The sequence below is a fragment of the Buteo buteo genome, chromosome 5, assembly GCF_964188355.1.
Source record: "Buteo buteo chromosome 5, bButBut1.hap1.1, whole genome shotgun sequence".
Lineage (NCBI taxonomy): Eukaryota > Metazoa > Chordata > Aves > Accipitriformes > Accipitridae > Buteo > Buteo buteo.
Window position 1 is genome coordinate 42,352,746 of NC_134175.1, and position 19,472 is coordinate 42,372,217.

A 19,472-nucleotide genomic window follows, 5' to 3' on the forward strand; every position below is an offset into this window, starting at 1 on the left:
TTCCTTAGAAACAACAGCAAAATTCCATATGCAACACAAAAATGACTTGCATAGTTGACACTGTGGCCCAATTCATTACTGTATCCTCTCGCCCCTTCCAAGCTATCCTAAAGTATCCTTAACAAACCTGGAACAGAAATGGAGCTTGAATTCTGTCACAAATACACTTTGACTCCTCTACCTGTCATGACTGTCCCTTGTAGCGATGTGTCCAAAACCAGAAGTCAAAGGAAGATTGCATTGCTGTTATTGGAGTGGTTGGCATGAATGCTGGATTTACACAGGTAAAATTCTGTCCTGCTTCCAAACAGAAAGTTACGGTTTTTGCAAGTGTAACCAGGGCTGGTGGGGAAACAAAGTTTGGTGTTAGAATCTAGCAAGGTAGCTCAATCAGTTGAAAAGTTCTTAAAAGTACTATGGAGAGGAATGTATCTCAGTCTATGAAAGACACAGGCCTGAGGTCTACTTGCTTGTAACAAGGATGAATCCTAGTAACTCCCAATTTATGCAATGACAAGCACTTGTCATATCCTGACTGGTGAAGAGCAACAGCGTATACTGCAGTATGAGCTACTCCAATGTTCCAAGCATTGGTGTTGACAAAGGTGATGTCTTTGGTCCATAGTGATTTCTACCTTGTTACCACAGGGATAAGAAATAACTTGTAAGCTTTTTTATGCACCAAAGATAAATATTTCTTTCCACTCAGTCACTTGGGATCTTATTTACTATGTACTTCCGAGACTATGCAAATTGGGGTGGTCCAAATATGTAAGTGACAAAATGTGCAAGTTCTAGGATTTCCTTTATTTTTTTGTAGGGATTATTTACTACATACAACACATTAAAAGAACAAGTTTGTAAGAGATGTTACCATTATTTGTCTTCTACTGAGCCTATCTGAAGACTAGAGTTATGCTGACTTCCATAGTTTCAATGCCCTTGTCTTGAGTTGAATCCTGGAAGCGTTTCCCACCTTTTAAAGACTTAGATACCTGATCGTGGTGGCTTTTGCTTCCACAACACTGCACATTCATAATGCCCATATAAGGGAAATTTTGTATTTCATTTAAAGTTGCTAGAGCTCTGATTGACATGTCTGAGTACAAAACAAAGAACTGTATTAAAGAAGACTCCTTCCTCCTGTTTCTTCCTTCTTAGCTTTTCCTCCTTCTAAGAGCAGGATACACATTACAAACCTGTTCATATCTCATTATCCCCAAAAAGGTTTTCCAGTAGTCATCTCATGCTTTGATAGAACTAACTTTGTAATGATGAACAGGACACAAGTAAGATGGTGTAACATCTTCCCCCATTGAGATAAAAATGAATGTAAATGCTCTCAATCGGAGAAGAACATGCTTGGGCATCTTGACACCACAGCTGCTTTATGCAGCTTTGGCCAGAACAAATATCCTCCTTCAAATGGAGTAAGTCCTAGCTGCAATAAGAAAACTGAATTAATTTATTTCAATCTTTTTCAGCCTTCTTGTGAGTTTTAAAGACTTGAATTTATTGTAGCTTGTCTTTAATTCACGCCATAATCATCATTTAAATCTTGCTTTGCTTCTACACTGAACCTGCTTGTAAATATTTAATTAAAACCTGTTCACTTTCATACCATCAACCTTATTTTGAATCTGAGCATGAGTAGTGTGGAGAGTAGTAAGAAATCCAGGCCAAGCCTTAAAAGCATTCTAAATCACTGAAGTCACTATTTAGTCTATCTTTCCTTTTTTGAAGCAGGAGTGCCAGTTGGCATCTTCTGTAGTATGTGTTGTCTTCATACCTTTTTATTGCTCAGTTACCAGTAACTAAAATAACCACAGAACTGCTCCACAGCACAATGTATGGATAGTGCCCTAACTTTAAAACATGTTCATTCAAGCAGCTAACCATGGGAATAAAATAAAATTCTTCAAAGTGGTAAAACTCGAGACTTTTGTCCTACATGGTAACATAAAAGAAAAGGCCAGGACCAGGAAGCACAGCAGTGTTTTCTAGGAGAAAAAAAAAAAAAAAAAGGCAAAAAGCAACACTGTAGAAAAAGCAGTCTTAAATTCAGGTCCTTATACTACTGCTCCCTTTCCAAAGATACTTCCCTGAAAAACCATGAGTCATGAAAAACAACATTCAAGCACTGCTAAGGGTGTAAGAGGAACAGAACGGTAGCAGTAACACTACCTTCTCATACCTGTAACTTAAAAACTTGCATGACTTTTATTCTTGACATTGAGATCTGGAAAGTCCTGACAAGGAGAACAACAGACTGGAATCATTCCCCCCTCCACTCCCATTCCTGTGAGAGCCAGTTTGGGCGATTCAGTCCAGACTCTCTGTATTTATGCCCAATAGATGTTTGACACCTCAACAATTTGTCTCCTTTGTGTCAGCTGAACCCTCTTACTGCTTCTCTTTCTCGGCATCAGTCTGTCCTGCATTTATCCACTGGTACTACATTCTCTTTTAGTTTACATAAAATCAAACATTTGTAAAAAACTGTGACCTAAAACAGAATTGTAGAACAGAACTTTGATGGATCTTTTCTTGCCTTCATCTGGAATGTCCACTTAATCAAATTCTTCTCTCAAGTACAATGCCCCAAACTGAAAATCTGAGTTTTACCAGTGATGAGCAAAAAAGGATTACTTAATTTTATAGGATTTACCATACACTGCAAATCCCGTATGATGGCCGCATTTATTTATTTATTTTTTTTGGAACAGCATGATCCTGACTTAGCAATTGTAACTCTAAACGTTCCTGCAGAGCTGCTCTGTAGCTAGCTCTTCCCTGGCCTCTACCTGCGGAGCCTCTTACCCAGGTATGGTACCTTGCAATTGTTCCTCAGGCAGGGGGGCGGGGGGAGGCAGGAAGAGTAAAGAAGGAAGTTTAATTTAGCCTTCTGCACTTAAGTTCCTCTTTTAAAAAAAAACAAACCCCCAAACAACAAAACAACTTAAAGAGACCTACCCAGTCAAGGCAGAACACTTTTTATGTTCAAGGCAGCTCCACTTTCATCAGTTAAATTCCCACTTCTTGATTAAACCCAATTTGGATTAAGAAGCAATGCAGCTGAATAAGGAGTCCTCTTCACCTGTTTCTTTGATGTTGACACTACTGTTTGCACGCATTCATGGTGAACCAGAACCAGGAGCTAGTTTCTTGAAACACATGGTCATAACCAAGGAAAATAACTATGCATCCAAATTTATAACAGTCAAATTATAATGAAATAAAAATTTCTCTTTATCACATCTATAACCGACTTCAAATGCATCTCTCAATGCTGTTCTTACTACTTAGAAAAACATGCAGAAAAAGCATGCATGTGTACTTTATCATTTAATAGAAAAACTGTATTGACAACAGCACACTGGTTTCTTAAATAGTTATCAAGTGCTGCTCTAAGAATTAATTTTGCAATTAAACAGTATAAACCTAAATCATAATTTAAAAAAAAAAAGGCATTTATACCAGTTATTTCAAGTTGTACACAACAAGGGAAGCAGCGCCACAGCTTAATGAGGAACAAATCCCATCATAATTTAAACAGCTAGGAACAAGTAATTTCATACCAAAAAATACAAGTATTTGTATCATTACCATACTTATTAATATACTTCAGAAAAACCTAAATAATCCAAACAAGTGCACCCCATTTTGTTTCCTCATTGTTTCATAATGCTATTTTGCAGAGTTCTTTGTAACCTAGCTATGTTGGCATCCAAGGCTGCTAAGCTGTTCTTAAAGTCCTCTTCATCTCGAGAAGTAAATGTTGAGAAAGAGGATGCACTCCACTCAGACTTTCCTGATATATCATCAAATGAAATGGAACTAAAATCAGCTATTTCACTGCCTTTTTTCTGAGAACTCTCTTTTGGAAATAGCGTCGGCACGCGAGGATATGTACCAGGCTGACGTTGGTCTGATTTATCTGTGAAGTCTTTTGCAGCTCCACTTGGAGTGCCTTTTGGCCTCATTTGGACTTTGTCTCCTTCTGGCTTTACTTCATCCCCTGTAACTTCAGGCATGTTTTCCATAGTCTTTTTCACACTGTACCCAGCACTTAATTTATCCACAATAGTTAAATCCTTTGACATCTCACATCCATTCTGCTGCACAGAGTTTGAGAGCTCACAGTGGTAGTCCAACATCTTATAAGCCCCTCTACTTTGGGGTAGCACACCAGTTCTTTCAGAGATTGGCTGCTGTTTTTTAGAGGCACTGCTAGTCAATGGAATATAAACAGTCTCATCCAACTTGTTTTGGTCATCTACTAAAGTCCCAGAATCACTAACAGTTTCTGCATCTTGCTTCAGTGAGGTTAGTAGTATTCTGGGAGCTGATGTTCCTTCTGAGAATGTACTGTTTATTTTACTTCCTTCAGCAGCAAACTTCTCATAGGCTAGATTTTGCATTTCTAATTCTCCATTTTTATTTGAGAAGTGAAGTTCTGCATCTGTCAAAATATGATCCATTTCTAATTTTTTAAGGTAAGTCATTACTGAAGTACTTCCAGGAAACAGATCAGGTTGCATCTGCTTTTCATGGTCTTCCAAAAGAGCCTTCGAGAGACCTTTTTCAGGTTTGGGTCTAATGTTGTCTACTGTGAGGTCAGACAGAAGTTTGGCCATACTGCCCTGCAGGTTTCTGTTAAGACAAGATCAATTAATCAGATTTAAAAATAGTCACTAAAAAAATAGTTTAAAATGTTTATGTAACACCAAAACATTATATTTATCAGACTGCTGCAAAGTTGCAATTCTTTCTACATGTTGTCATAAAATGTAGTATAAATGTGAACCAATTCCAAGTTTCTTAAACTTCTTTCTTCAGCTCAGCTCAATGTGCTTATAAAGCAACTAAAATAGCACAACCCAATGAAGTTCTCGAGATTATTCCTGATTTACCTGCTTTGAGTACTACAAAATGAAATAAACTGATGTCAAGAAATTGTTAAAAAGCATATAGAAAGTTACCAAAGTCAGTGAGAAATTTTTTATGAATTTTCTTCCTATTGCATCTAAATAAAAGATTATAACAGAAGAAATAATTCTCATTTTCTGCTCTGTACATCAAAATAAATGAATGCTTAAATGCTTATGTATATAGCATATACATATACCCATGTAATAAGACATCATTATACTACCATCTGGTGGTCAGTAGAGTAGTCACAGAAGTGTGTAACGTCTAAACTTCTACTAAAGAATCTGGAGTGTTGATTAAAAATATTCTGCCATTCCAATCTTTATCAACTATAAACAAGACAGACAACAGTTTAAATTCCTGTGCACATCATGTCCCAACAAATTTTATGTACATACTACTTTGCAAGTGCAAAAAGCTATTGAAGTCTCCCAGCTTGCCACTATATTCATCATAGAAGACCATGATGAAATAAATTCACAGTAACAGTTCTAAAAAACTGTGAATAACACCACCTTCACTCAGTGATCCAAGAACTCCCACCTTTACCCATAATTAATACCTGGGCATAATCTACTTCAAATGTATGTACAGTTAAAGAAAGGACTGCTCTTTCCCACAGGAAGAGTTTGTTGTGGGTTCTGAAGACGGATCTTTCTGTGAGTTCTTCTCAAAACAGACCAATTTCTGAACCAGTGGAAAGAAAGAAAGAAAGAAAGAAAGAAAGAAAATTTCCCTCCTTAATTCAGTTTAAGAGTTAGTTTCCAAATTCTACAGGTTCAAGAGAAATATCAGTAGGTTTTCAGGTCTATGCACTTTCCATGGAGTTCCTTGTTGGCAGGTCTGCTATTAAGAGTTAAAACTTCACACAAGTTATGGCAGATAGCATTTTACTTTACAATAGAACTCAAGTCATGGAGTACAACAACTGTGTTTTAACAAAATTATAGCACCATTGCAGTAAAAGTAACTACAAAGAGAAATTTTAGCCTACGTGACCTCCTACTACCCAGATACTAAGATTACAATAATCCAAAGTATGGAGAAAAAAAAAAAAGTGACATCAATAGGCAAAAAAATAGCTTAGCCAATAGTACCTGGTTAATTCACGCAGTCTGTTAACTTCTGCATCACGCTGACGTAACGTTATGCCCAAAATCTTATTTTCTTTCTCTGAAGCTTCCAGCTTAAACTGAAGGCTCTTCATGTTTGCTAATGCCTCTTCCACTTCTAAAATGCCAAAAAGAATTTACCTAATTATTTCTTTCAAGTTTTACAACACTAGATGAAGAATAAACAAATGCAAAACACATACCAATCTTGAGCTTCGTGGAATGAATGTCATAATGCTGTTTGTTTTCAAGCAATTCTTCTTCTTTATCTTGAATATATTTTGCAAGATGTTTATTTTCTTCTTTCTGACTTTCTATTATTTTAATCAGTTCTTCATTTTTAGCCTGCAGTGACTCAAGGCCTTTCAGTGATTCTTTCAATTGACTCTGGAGCATCATATTCAAGGACTGCAAAGAAACCACTACCAAAAGTAAAACATAAAAGGTTTAAGCGTTTTATGTGGTACAGTTTGAATTTCTAATTCAAACTAAGTTTTTAAATAATCTATCTGTAAGCAAAATTCATATTACCAAGAAGGGGTTTTTGAAGCAGCAAGACAAAACTCAAGCTTTCTTCTTAATTATCTAAAATGTCGTCTTCATTTTAAGAGGTACATAAGGAAAAATAATCTGCTCGGCAGCTGAAGAGCTGAGTCTCGCTATGTGGAGTCTAAACAGGCACAAGAATCTATGCAAATGCAGTTGCATGATTAGACCCACAACACTTAGTTCAGTTGCCACAATACATACTGCTATTTTTTATTTATATATCTATATATTTATATGTCTGTATCTATTTAAATAAAGCTTTAACAAAAACGACCCTAACAAGCATCATTCTCTATTAGTACTTTACATTCATAGTTGCAGCTCTGTCCAGATGTCTTCTCACTTCTTTCTTGTTCCCCGAGTTGCTGGTTTAATATTCTTAGTCTCCTAAACGTGAATTGTGAAAAAGCACAAATTCAGAAAGCTCAGAATAAGTTCAAAACAACTGCATTTTAAATTAGTTTGGTACTAAGTTGCTACTGAGAATTAAATGTCACAGAATGTTTCAAAAATACAAAAAAGTTTTAATAACACATTTTTCTTAGATTCCTATATTTCTTCAACGCAAAAGACCCTTTAAGTTCTGGTAAATATCTTTCCCTCTGTTTTAAAGTGCTACCCAGTTACATATTTGAGAGCTCCCTCGAAATGAGACACATTTTTGCATTTGAGAATACACTACAAAAGGAATATAAGCAGGCTAACTGTTCTGATACTGCAGTTTTCAGAGAGAATGATACCTTGATCCCACCTAGACAAAGGCTCAATCACGATGTAACTGATGCTACTAAAACATCAGTATTAACTGAAGTCTTGCTACGTGTTAATTATTTATTTTTAAACTACACAGCCTTACCAATACAGTTTCTAATGTATAAATACTGTGCAGACAAGAATGAAAGGGCCATAACACACCATAGCAATGACAAAACATGCAATTTAGAACAGACCAGTTAAAGATGCTTTAGGCGCATCTGCAGTAAATACAGAATCACTGATAAGTTACTCACCTACGCAGCTGGGCATTTTCACTTCTGAGAGGCTGTAAAGCTAGTGCTATTTCAGCTTGTATATTTGTACTTCCCACTACGGCTGGGAGCAATGATATGCAGTCTTCTATTTCATTCATCAACCTTAACATTTCTGAATCATCTGCAAGAGGTGAGGGTAAAAAAGACTCCATAAACATATAAACCTGTAATATAACAGTAAGATTCTACACGTGATTAAGCAATCTACAAAGTGATATAATAGTATCTACTTTTTTTCAAGAAAACCTCATCTTTATTTTAACTATATTTATTTATTTAATATTTTTAAGCTTGGCTATGAAAACTATGCTTTAGGTTCTTGATAAATCACAACCCACCATCTCTCTGACCAACCTTGGTGGGACTGCTGTTGCAATCTGTCTACGCTGCTCCCTTTCTCAGGGGAAAACACTACATGAAATGAGAACGATCTTTATCCTAGCTGTTACAATGACATTAAAATACTCCAAAAAAATAATTTAATACTTGTCCAGAGTAAAACATGAAGCTATTACATTTGTGGAAAACCACTCTAAAATGTCACATATCATCTGACACATAAAACTTCCAGAAACTGAAGTGCTCACTCATTTAATGCAGCTCTTGTGTTATTTGTATGTAATCACTCTCCTGCACTATGAAAATGTCCTCACCTTGATCTGTTATCAGTGCTCTAAGCTCTCCCAGAAGATATTTTACAGTCTTAACTTTATGGGCTGTTTCTTCTGGACTTTCTTTTCTAGATTTTAGAACTTTCTTCACAAAACTTGTCTTACAGCTTGTATCTCTCACTGGGGCTATGTCAAGTACATTCACTTCATCTTCTTCGTTGGCCATGTCCTCACTGTGTTCTTCAGAAGTATCCTCCTCCTTGTTACTTGAAGCATTATGTTTTGTCGGACAATGATGATGGTGCTTCTGTTCAGTCCTGCCATTCATTATTTCATGTGATTTTAACAGGGCCAGGTGAGCTTGTATGCATCTTATCAAATCTGCTTCTTTTATCTGTTGCTCGTGGTTTGGGGTCATCTCTCTGCCAGAAGATGATGGGATGAATGTAGGCACTGTAGAGTTACTTGATGCACCTGATGCCATACAAGGGATCACATTAGGAAGAGCAGTGGCAGACTGTATTTGAGCAGCAGTAGTAGAAGCAGCAGAAACCACCCGGCAAACCACAGGTCCTCCCATCTCTGGCACACATTCATTGCCACTGTCTACAGGAACATCCTGCATAAAGAATATTCATATTAAACAAAAAGTTAACATGATTTTTTTTAATTCTTAAAAAAACCCAAAACACCACCCTTGTCTGACTCAATGTAGCCTTGATCATTCTTTGCAAATTGTAAAAGTAACTACAACTCATTAATTGCACAATTTTCCAGTATGTTAAGGAGTAATTAAAATGAAAACCTGGTTTAGATTACCTTTATCTTAAATGTTACTGGCAACATTAAAGCACAGTTCTTTTTCAGCTTGTCTGTAAAGAAAACACCTCAGCAGTGTTTTGGTTTTGGTTTTTTGCGTTATGAATGCTCATTCCTTGAATCAAACCAGAACAGGGAAGAAAGAAATACAAGACAACACTGTTACCTTTCAATATTTTAAGTAGATTAATTTCTTAAAAGCCAAGCACAGCACTGGCTATGTATGGACTGCCTGCAGATGGAAGGTAAGTCTACGGTCTTACAGTTTCAAGGTGCAAGCCCTTTACCACATTTCCCAAGGTGGCAGTTGGTACTCTCCATTAGTTCTATTCTACACCCTGAAATACACGAGTATTTTAAAACATGGCTCTAAGATAATACACAGTGTCTGAAGAAATAATCAACTTGACCATTGGCAGGGAAAAGCTACATATGAGATATGATTTCTCTTATCAGGAGTTGGTTAATGATCCTAATGTGCATTACTGAGAATGTAAGTATTAACAGTAATCAGTAATTTCCTGCACCTTCCATGTTTGCTGTCCTTTACAGTATTCACCATAAAGAAATAAGCTGCCAGTTGAAATGCCTCTAATTTCATTTTTTGGTGTCTACATAAATTGTATTTTAAACAGCAGTATTTTCTCTCATCATTTATTCTGTTCATCATTGTAGGCTGAAATATGCACATTTTTTCTTTAAGGAAAATTATTACATAAACCCAAGAAAACCTAAACACTTAAGTAAATGCATAAATAAATAGGCAGTGCTAATTAAAAACCTTTATTAATAGTCAGAATCATACTTCTACTTACTGACTGAGTAGATAAGGGATTAGCTGAATGCTGCAGGGACAGAGCTGATGTGGAGGTAGGTAATCGATAATTAAAAGCTGTAACATTTTGACATCCTAAAAGAAAACAACACTCATAGATCAGGGCAATTTTGGGCAAAACTCATACAGTAAAATAGCAGGCTCCACATTAATAGTTCCACTAACCGTGATTTGAGGTAGGAAAAGGAGTTACAGTAGGAATTTCGTTACTGTTCTGTGGTGGTTGGCCAGTTATCAGAGACATCTGAGTTTGCACATGCTCGCACAGTTTCTGATGCATCACAGGAGAGTGTTGATTGCAAGGCACATGAATTGGTTGAACCATCTGATTTTGTGCTGCACTGGAAAGTTCTTTCTCCGTCGAAGGTGTGGTGGACGAGGCAAGTTTTCTATTTGATATTGGCACTATAGAGAAAGAAAGAACAAAAGACCCAGCTGAAGCTGTCTGCCTTCTCGATCTACACAAACCCGTTGTGTTGTCAGGCAGACTCTGGCAGGTTCCTTTGAGAAAGAAAACCAAGACACCCTGTGGCCTAAGATTCCAGTCAGATTTTTACTCACTAGCAAATTAATCCATCATTTTTTTCTTCCAGACAGAGCAACCTAACTCAGTTGGACAGACAGCTGTCCTTGAAGGAAGCACAGAGATTTAACCCTACAGAAGGCCAGTTTTAAAACACAATTCTTAAAATCTCTGCTTAGCTGCTTCCTAAGCTTTTAAACCACTTGGAATAACCCATACCAAAGCACTCTCCAAAACTAATTTTCTTATGTTGGGTATAATTAAAACTCTGTATTTTTACAGCGCTGGGAAGATATCAGCTGTGTGCTCACCTTCTACAATTCACAAGATAGGCACTCTGCTACACACGTAGTCTACAGGCCCACCTGTCTACTGGATTAGAAATCACACAAAAGAAACGGGGTAGAGAGAGGGTTTCTCCCTCTCTCCACTAATAAAAAGTGAAATACTTCAACTGAGAGCAACTCAGCCTACAGCACTCCATCTACCTTTCCATTCAAGTGCTCTGGCCACTAAACCATTTGAGGAGTTATTATTTATTGCAACACTTTCCTGTTTCCAGAAACTGATCTTTAAGAAAAGCCTGGCTGGACATCTAACTCCAGGACAGTTTATAGCTGTATATCCCAAATGGAGACCAAGCACTGCAAAGTTTCACTGTCCAAAAGAAATGGGGCATGGGTATTATCATTCTCCTCCACACCTCCTACCAGCTAAACTTGTTGATGTTGGTATTTGTAAATGCACTCAACATTCTTCCTTGTACTTGAAGCTTAAACATTTATGGATTTTAGTAACTGTTTAGTAAACATTTAAGGTTTCTAAAAGGCAATAAATAATGTCTACATCTTTTTGTGGATCCAGCCTTGGATCAACCTATAACAAATAACAACAATTATCTGAAGCCTTGTTATATCTCAATAAGTTGAGGAGTCTCTCAATGTTGGCTGAGAAAAAAGCAAGCCAAAGAAAGCCCGCTTACCAATTTCTTTTCGGACGTGGGCAGGAGTAATATTTTTTTTCAACCCTTTCTTCTTGGAAGTATTTCCTTTGGTTAGCAAAGGCTTGGAAATAATTTTAGCAGAAGCTGTTTTCCCAGGTTTTTTATGGATAGTCTCCCTTCCTAGTATTAGTTGAAAAAAACCCAAACAAACTAGTCAACAAAACAAATCAAAACAGTCTTACAAAAAACTAAAAACATAACTTAAATTTTCAATAGGTACAACCTGTAGCCTCACTTTGTAAGATATTCTTCAGTAAAGCTGCACAACGGTCAAGTCCATTATGAATAGTATCAACCTGCACAAAGAATACTGCAGTCAGAAAATGAGTATCACTGTTTTCTTCCAGTAAACCAAGCTACTATTTTAGAGGTGAGCGTTCCGTGCTCTGTCACCTCAAAAAGAACAACTGATAACCAGCAAACACATGTCATTTTCCATGTATTACTTTGTAATTACATGAAGCTTTGCAAACACGTGAACTTTGCAAAAACCCTAAATTTTGTTCTTGTACACGTGTCCATTTGCTGGACTTTGTGTTTTGGTAATTGCCTATGTGTGGTTTTTATTCTTATTTCCATGTACAGTTAAGCTATTTAACTCAGCACTACGCAGAAAACAGCACTGCAGCACCGACTCCATACAACTTACTCTTTTCAGCACAAAACCTAACAAATATGGCTATACTTCTGCCAGGGTCAACTCTAGTCCATAAACAGCACAGTTGTGTTTGCAAAATGTATCCTGTGCCTTAATGAGATTTGTCAGAGCCAAACTCACTGTACACAAGTCAACTTGCATGTATCTGCAAGATGCAGTACAGACACTCTTGCTAGCTTTGCAGGAGCTAATTCTAGTCTAGATGCAGTAGTATCTAAACTAACCTGTTTTTCTTCTATTATTCAAGGTATTCCAATTTCCCTTCTTTTTAGATAACAGAGGTAACTATATTAAAAAGTCATTTAATTACCTGATCGTCAGAGTCAGTGGAATAGAGAGAGTATCCAGACTCCACATCTGAATGACATCCTTTTCTTACGCCAAACCTGAAAAAGTCAGATTCACTGTTTATACTACCTCCTTGATATGCAGCCAAGTACAAAAATTTACTTTTATACAGTAATAGCGAACTAAAGTAAATTAATTTTATCAAGAAACAAAATATCTTTCTCTTTCTGAAAACTTTGCATTGCTGCAACAAACATGTTTAGCAGATACTAACAGCTTATTCAGTCTTTACTCAAGTCTGATGTATGGCTAGTAACTATACAAATTCAATCTTCTATTAGTAAAACACGCAGAGAGACTCAACCCTGTATTTCTACAGGCAAAATTTCTATTCAGTTTGTGTCTGTCTATTCGTGGGCTGCTTAGAACCTGGATGTGCTGCCTTTCAGCTAAAAATGTTTTCTGATATATACAAAGAATTTTTGGCTAGTTGTGAGGTATGACAAGTACAAGGTTCCCGAACACTCACACGTACACCCAATCTTAGATAGTATTCATGATTAAGGTCTTACTGTTTTCTTCCACTTGTTAATTTAGCAGCTCCTGTTAGCCTTCCAGAAGACAGTACCTGCCAATTACAGAAATATACGTTGATTTTCACAAAGCACTTCCACAACATAATTGAAGACTACCATGGCCCACTAATTCCAAGAACTTTTGCTGAGGCAGATTAGTTAAAGGCAGCTTACAGCTCTCAGCCCAAGGACGGGGCCCACCCCCGCCCTGCCATTAGGGCCCAAATCTTGTAGTTTTCATTTCACAAACCATACCTTTACAGCATGGAGCTTTACGAATTTCCGCACTACTCTACAGACACAGTAATTCACTTAATGACGCGGTCAAGGGCTGACGCGGAAACATATGTTCCAGACGGAAACCAAGCTCGATAAATACACACCTGAACTTCGGGGGATTTTAAGAATAAACTACGGTCACGGCACAAACCACGGCTACGCCGGGGTGGCAGAACCCTTGAACAGTAAGCCTGCTGTTTTACCGACACAGGTAAACCCTTCGAGCCCTGAGGAAGGGCGGTTGGGCTAAGCCCCGTCAAGCAAAGCCCTTCAGCGCCGGAAGGCCCGACTCCCCCTCAGGAGCCGTTACGCCGATCGCCCCGCTCCCCACTCGCCGGGAACGCCCCCCGCCCCCCACCAGAACAAGTCAGGGGTCCAAGGAGGCACCTGACGAGAGGGCTGAGACCCGACCGCGGACACGGAGAGACTCCGAACGCCCCCGCTCCCCCCGAGACCCCGGCCCCGCACGCACCTTGCAGGGCCGCGCAGCCCCCGGCCTGGCCATGGCCCCAGCCGCGGCCCCGGCAGACGCGGGGGCGGGGCCAGCCGCCGTCCAGCTCCGCCCCCTCGCGCCGACCAATCCCGAGCCTGCTTGGCTGACGGACGGGACGGTCGTTGAGGAGGGGAGGGGCTAACTCCTCCCTGACCCGCCCCCGCTCGGCGGCTGCTCGCGGCGCGCCGGCGGCGGCTGGCGCGGGAAGGGGAAGGAGCCGCCTTTACGGAGCGCGGTCGGGGATTGGTGGAGAATGGGCGCCGAGGAGCCAATCGGAAGAGAAAAGGGGGAAGGAGCGGGGCTAAGGCGGGTCGCGAGGCCGTCGGCGGTTGTGGCCGTTGGGGCGTGGGGAGCCGCCCTCTCCCTTCGGGGCTCAGCGCTCGCGCCTCATCACCTCTGAGGAGCCCCGGCACCTGCCTCTCCGCTTAATAAGGAAAATAAAAAAAATCACCTCACGTAGCTGGGTCTTCCTGTCCCAATGCTGTCTGGTGCCTTAGGGATCCTTCAGGACCAGTAGGCCCTGTGGGGCAGGGGCTCAATGCGCTCATAAAATAAATGGAAGAAGGGGCCTTGCAGGTGGGTGGGCCGCCCTGAAGGAAGACAGACGTCTCTGTGGGGGACTGCTCAAAAAACTACCTTGGGGCCTCTGCTTGCTCGTGCAGCCTGTGTCTTGCAAGTCCTCGGGCACCACAGGTAAAAGCAGGCTGGTAGCAAGTCAAAGGGAACTGTCGATACTTTGTTTACAGGCTAAAACCGTCAGTCCTTTGTTCTCCAGGCTGGCTTTCAGTTAGTGTTAAATCTTCTTTGGCAATCCCTGAAAACACCCATGTATGTACATCATAAAGGATGGTGCCTCAGGTTTCACACAGAGGCATATTAGTATTCTGCATATCTTTGCTTTTATTATCTAAATAAATAGACCTTCTGAAAACATTGCATTGAAAGCAATTACATTTATTCAGGCTGAAAATGTGGTTACATTACTATGTTATTAAGAGTACTATAGCAGAAGTGCATGTAAGTACTCAACATCTGTGCTCTCCCAATGCGTAAATTGTGTTGTTACTGGGTATTACTGTGTTAATATTTTCACTGAAAAGATGCTGAACTTGAAGTAAAACTATCATGAAGATATTTATCATCTTGTCAAAACAGAAGGGTTTTCTGGCAGGAATGTGGAGACTGCTTCAATTTTTCTCTTCGAAAAATGTAAAATAAGATAGTTGTAATAGGAGAACAGCTGAACGAAATAAACTAGAAAAATGGAAGATGATGAAAACAGCTCAAAAAGATGTGTCGCAACTACCAAACCAGTGCCAGAACCATTGGTATACTTTTTTCTTAAGGTGGTTTATGGAAGTTTATGAATAAATTCTCATTGAACTTACAGATGTGAGTGCAGAAATTTAAACAATTAAGGAAGAATTATCCCAAGATGTTAGCAACAAGTAACAGATATTAAAAAAAAAAATCCCCCCCAAGCCACAATACCGTCCTTTGATTTGATGTATTGTTTGAAGATACATAGAACAACACTTCATTATTTCATCAAAAGGAAAATTAATACAGAAGGCTACCAAGTTCCATTCTTGTCAACTGAACCATTTTAAAACTTTGGATGAAATAGCAAGATTGTCTTACAAATAATTTTTTAAAATGCAACTGTAAAGATAAAAAAATTGTGTAAAGAATTGGTATTCTCATGAAGTCACAGACCTCCAAATGGTCAGTCTTCAAAGAAAAGTACAAGCTGTCATGAGACTTGTGATAAAACTACAAGAGTTAGCAGCAGTGTATTCTGAGCATAGAGTTAGCTATCAGAAGACCTAGATGTTTTTTCTGACTGACATTGGCTTTTTTCATTGAAACAGTGTGGGGAATCACTGAATATCTCTGGACCTGTCTGGTTGTTATGGTAAAATTTTGATTAAAAAAAGCTTATTCTTTGCTTACATAATGAAATGCTTCAATGTCATGTGCTGCATTCATACATAGTATTATATTGTTATTCATATTCATGATCAAGCTATGTTTCAGAGAGAAAATTAAATTCCATTTCATTCCGTTGCATTTCATCAAACCAATTTCATTTTTTCTTCCTGTTTGACAGATAACTAACGTTCCCCCATCATTTCCAGGGGCACAATTTTGGATGTGACCACAGCCAGGTTTGCTCAGACTTTGGGAAAGCAAACTGTGGCAATCTTCCAGGTTCCAACACTACTTGGTGTAGAAATAATGCCAAAGGCAATTAAAAAAAAAAAAGCTGGCTAATGTAACATAAATAAAAGTGTAATGAAAAGTATAATGATAAAGCAGCATTGTCCTGAACAGATGAAGGGGACGTCTTGGATTTCCATGATTTATCTCAAATTTGATGTTGTGCCATATCTAAAGAGTTAGTTTATGTGAAGGAATAAGAATTATATTGTTGTTGGTGAGGAAGAATAATAAATCATTTTTACAAATACTGTACAATAATGTCCAAATAGTGAAACGGTACGAAGTATGAAGTGGGATATGATAGCTTAACACAGGTCATCATGTACTGGACCATCTACGCAGAAAAACCATGTTACAAACTAACTGAATATTAATTCTACTGTGACAGAATATGCTCTCCCTACCAGAAAGCGGTTGACAAATTGGACATAATTTAGAGAATAGTGACAGGACCAATGTAATACAGGACAAAAATATGTGTGTAGGAAAAGACTCAAATCATTAAGCAGGGAAAAGCTGTCTGAATTATGAATAATTAAAACATATATGTGGTTGTGTTTGCAATTTTAATGCTTGAGATGATGTCCATGTTGCATGAAGCTTCACTGAAAGTAATAAAAAGCTTATTCTTACCTTAAATGATTTACAGTTTAAGTTGCAGTACCAGGGTGATACAGCAAAGTGTATACAAGACTGATGCGCTTAATAATGATGAAGAAATAAATGTATTTGGAACATAGCTTTGGGGGACCAAAGATTTTTGAGGGGACGATTCTCAGATAAAGTAAAACAAAGCTCTTTTGTTTCAGGAAGGAGAGAAAGCAAACAAAATGAAGCTAATAAAAGCAGAAGACATTTGTCAAACAACACAGTTTCATCAGAAAATGGGGCTTTTCCAGCACCTACCTGGGAAAACCATGTTCTCATTCAGTGTAAGTTCTGGAAGTCTCCTGCTACGAGTACTAACAAGGTCTAGTGATCTAATTAAGTACTAACCTAAGCATGATCAAGCACTAGCACAAACCAATATTATTAAGCTTTCCTCTGAATGGGTTACAACCAAAAATTTGTGTGGACTTAGCAAGGGAGTATTTCAGAAAATTAGGAGCTTCTTATGAGTCAAGTAGGCCAAGAATACAAATGATAACTGATTATTGTTTAAGACTATTTTAGTAGGTGCCCAAACCCCCATAAATATGCAATTAAGGAATAAAGCTACAACTTGGCTAATGGAAAGAGAATGAACAGCTTTTTTGTCTATCCACCTATCCTTCAATCTATGTATAACAAACAGAAAAGGGGAGATGAATAACAATGAATATGTAGTTAAGAATACAACCTACGGAAAACAGGTACTTCATTCATCAGATGATAGGCTGAAGGGATATCTTGATCACAGTAAAAATGCTATTAGAGGAAGCAGATATTTGGTAGAGAACTTTTCAGTTCAATGTTTGATTATTTGAAAATAATCTACAGAGTGTTCTAGATTTTCAACATCTCAGTCAAAGATATGCTTAAGTTCAATCATACATATTTAAAGCTACAGCAGGACTAGCTGCATGGAAGACCTACGGTCTGTGTGGTTCAGAAGGCCTGTCATCAAATTTGATTTTGTGATGTATTTGGAAGGAATGGGTGTATAAGCTGTGACTTTCTTCTTCCTAATATGTAAATAGAGTGGGAAAAATCAAAACAACTTATCTTTGGCCTGTCTGCCCACATTTAAGTGAAGTATCTTATGTAAAGCACATTAAATGCTCTTTACCTTGAGAAGTTCCCACAAGGACAAGATCATAAAGGTATTGAGTTATGACTTGAAGGAAACATCACCAGGATTCAAGCTGGTTTGACCTTTTTGAGCTAATGACGGTTTAAATAACAACCCAGAGCTTTCAGAAAGCTGGTGATATTATACTGCATGAAGTAATTGTGCATGAGTTTTGAATCCCACAAGATGGCGCCACGTGAACATAAAATAATAAGCACTGCTTTTTTTTTTTTTTTTTTTTTAAACTAAAAAGTGACTCATTTCCATAATATAAATGGATGCATATTTTTGTTTAAGTAACATCAGGACAATTCCACTGGTATGTCTTAGAATCTTTGTCAAAACTTGTCTTTTCAGGCAATCCTACTGACAGGAATAATGTTTTATTAGTGAAAGTGTATGTATGAAAATAGTAATTTTTGGCTAAAACTTTATGGCACTATTTATTTATTGCTCTACTAAATATAAAATCTACTATATCATCAAAATGACCTTTACAAACACATAGGCTATTTCCACAGTATGCAAGTTTAGTAGCAGATCTAGATTCTGATGGCTTTAGGGGAAGAACAAACTCTAACAACAGATTAATTTCTCAAAACATTTCTCATTTTCATTCTAAGTTACAAAAAGAAATTAAGCAAGAGAAGAACAGAAAAATAAATTTAAAAAGAATTGCCTCTAATTAGAGTGTTTGTCCAAATTTCCCATGAGGAAGGTTTTGGAATTAATACTAGCGATGAGAGTATTGAAGACAAGGGTCAATGAAGTTTGTCCCACCAAGATTAAATCCTGTAACTCTTGTTGTTTTAGGAGAAGATGCATAGATAAGTAAGTTATAATATCTGAGATACTTTTAAAGTAATATACTTCCATTGCAAACAGTCAATAGACCTTTAGCCACAAATTTCAGCATAAAGCTTTAACTTCCATTCGAGTTGTACCAGATCATTCAGATGATCTCAAGAGGTCCCTTCCGAGCTAAATGATTCTGTGATTCTGGTTTGGAACTTTTTTCTTCTACTTTTTTTTCTTCAAGTTCACTCTTGATTACCTCAGTGTAATCTACTGCTTTGCTCACATCGATGGCCTAATCTCATCTGAATTAAAGCTTTCAGCTAAAAGATAAAGTTGGGTTACATCAATGTAATAACAGTGCTATAACCAGTGCTCTGCTAGTCCTCTAAATGGCCCCACATATGAATTATGGCACTATGCAGTCTTCAGTATGTAAACATTTGTCCAACACTGGTATTTGGGATGAGAGAGAGGGCTCCTTTCCTAAGATCTGCAGGTGAATCAATCACACCAATACATCTAGTCATGTCAGCTCATTAACCTGGTTGTCTTCCACTGCTAATAGCAAATCACAAATCCATTTTCCTTTCTCTATTAAATGGCTAAAATAATTGAAGAAGCAACACATTTAAGTGCTGTGAGAAGTATTTAGGTACTTTTCTGAATCCATAGTGAAATCTGTGGCCATATTTGCTGGATTGTCAGCATTAACTGATAGGCTTTTACCTTCCAGTTTCTTGAAGTTATGTCAGAAGACTGCAATCTGCTTCCCATACAAATTGACTATCAATTGCCATTAGATTCAAACCCGCTACCTGCCCTTTGGTTTTCTTAGTAACTGAAAACACATGTTATGGTACTAAATTTCCCCCATATTCTTGGGTTTCTTTGACAAAGATTGTCTGAATATTAGGTAGTGGTGAAAAGATGCTGATCTGTTTCCTTTGACACAAAAAGTTTTCTCCAGTCATC

General features: G+C 38.0%; 1 protein-coding gene across 5 annotated transcripts; it reads right to left on the reverse strand.

Moving 5' to 3' along the window:
• Positions 1 to 788: 788 nt before the first annotated feature.
• CCDC14 (coiled-coil domain containing 14) lies at positions 789 to 13,776 on the reverse strand. Of its 5 annotated transcripts, XR_012650508.1 has the most exons (14): positions 13,688 to 13,776; positions 12,934 to 12,989; positions 12,384 to 12,459; positions 11,639 to 11,711; positions 11,395 to 11,535; positions 10,055 to 10,294; positions 9,870 to 9,964; positions 8,278 to 8,854; positions 7,604 to 7,745; positions 6,901 to 6,980; positions 6,248 to 6,466; positions 6,030 to 6,162; positions 2,974 to 4,653; positions 789 to 2,000 (listed from the first exon to the last, which is right to left on the reverse strand). XR_012650508.1 is itself a non-coding variant. In XM_075028808.1 (13 exons), the coding sequence occupies exons 1-13, from the start codon at positions 13,718 to 13,720 to the stop codon at positions 3,672 to 3,674; spliced, it is 2,835 nt and encodes a 944-aa protein (XP_074884909.1). In that variant the 5' UTR covers positions 13,721 to 13,776; the 3' UTR covers positions 789 to 3,671. The 5 variants fall into 5 exon arrangements, 4 of the variants coding, with proteins under 4 accessions (XP_074884909.1, XP_074884908.1, XP_074884910.1 ...); XM_075028808.1 differs by having other exon boundaries at positions 789 to 4,653; positions 11,651 to 11,711; XM_075028807.1 differs by having other exon boundaries at positions 789 to 4,653.
• Between the last annotated feature and the right edge of the window lie 5,696 nt (positions 13,777 to 19,472).

Bases quoted from the DNA above. Each gene is read 5' to 3' on its own strand.
- CCDC14 (XM_075028807.1), bottom strand. From the start codon at position 13,720: ATGGCCAGGCCGGGGGCTGCGCGGCCCTGCAAG. The intron at 12,460-12,933 runs GTAAGACCTTAA...TGACTTTTTCAG, and splicing joins TTAACAAGTGGAAGAAAACA to GTTTGGCGTAAGAAAAGGAT. The intron at 6,981-7,603 runs GTGAGTAACTTA...ATTCACGTTTAG, and splicing joins GAAAATGCCCAGCTGCGTAG to GAGACTAAGAATATTAAACC.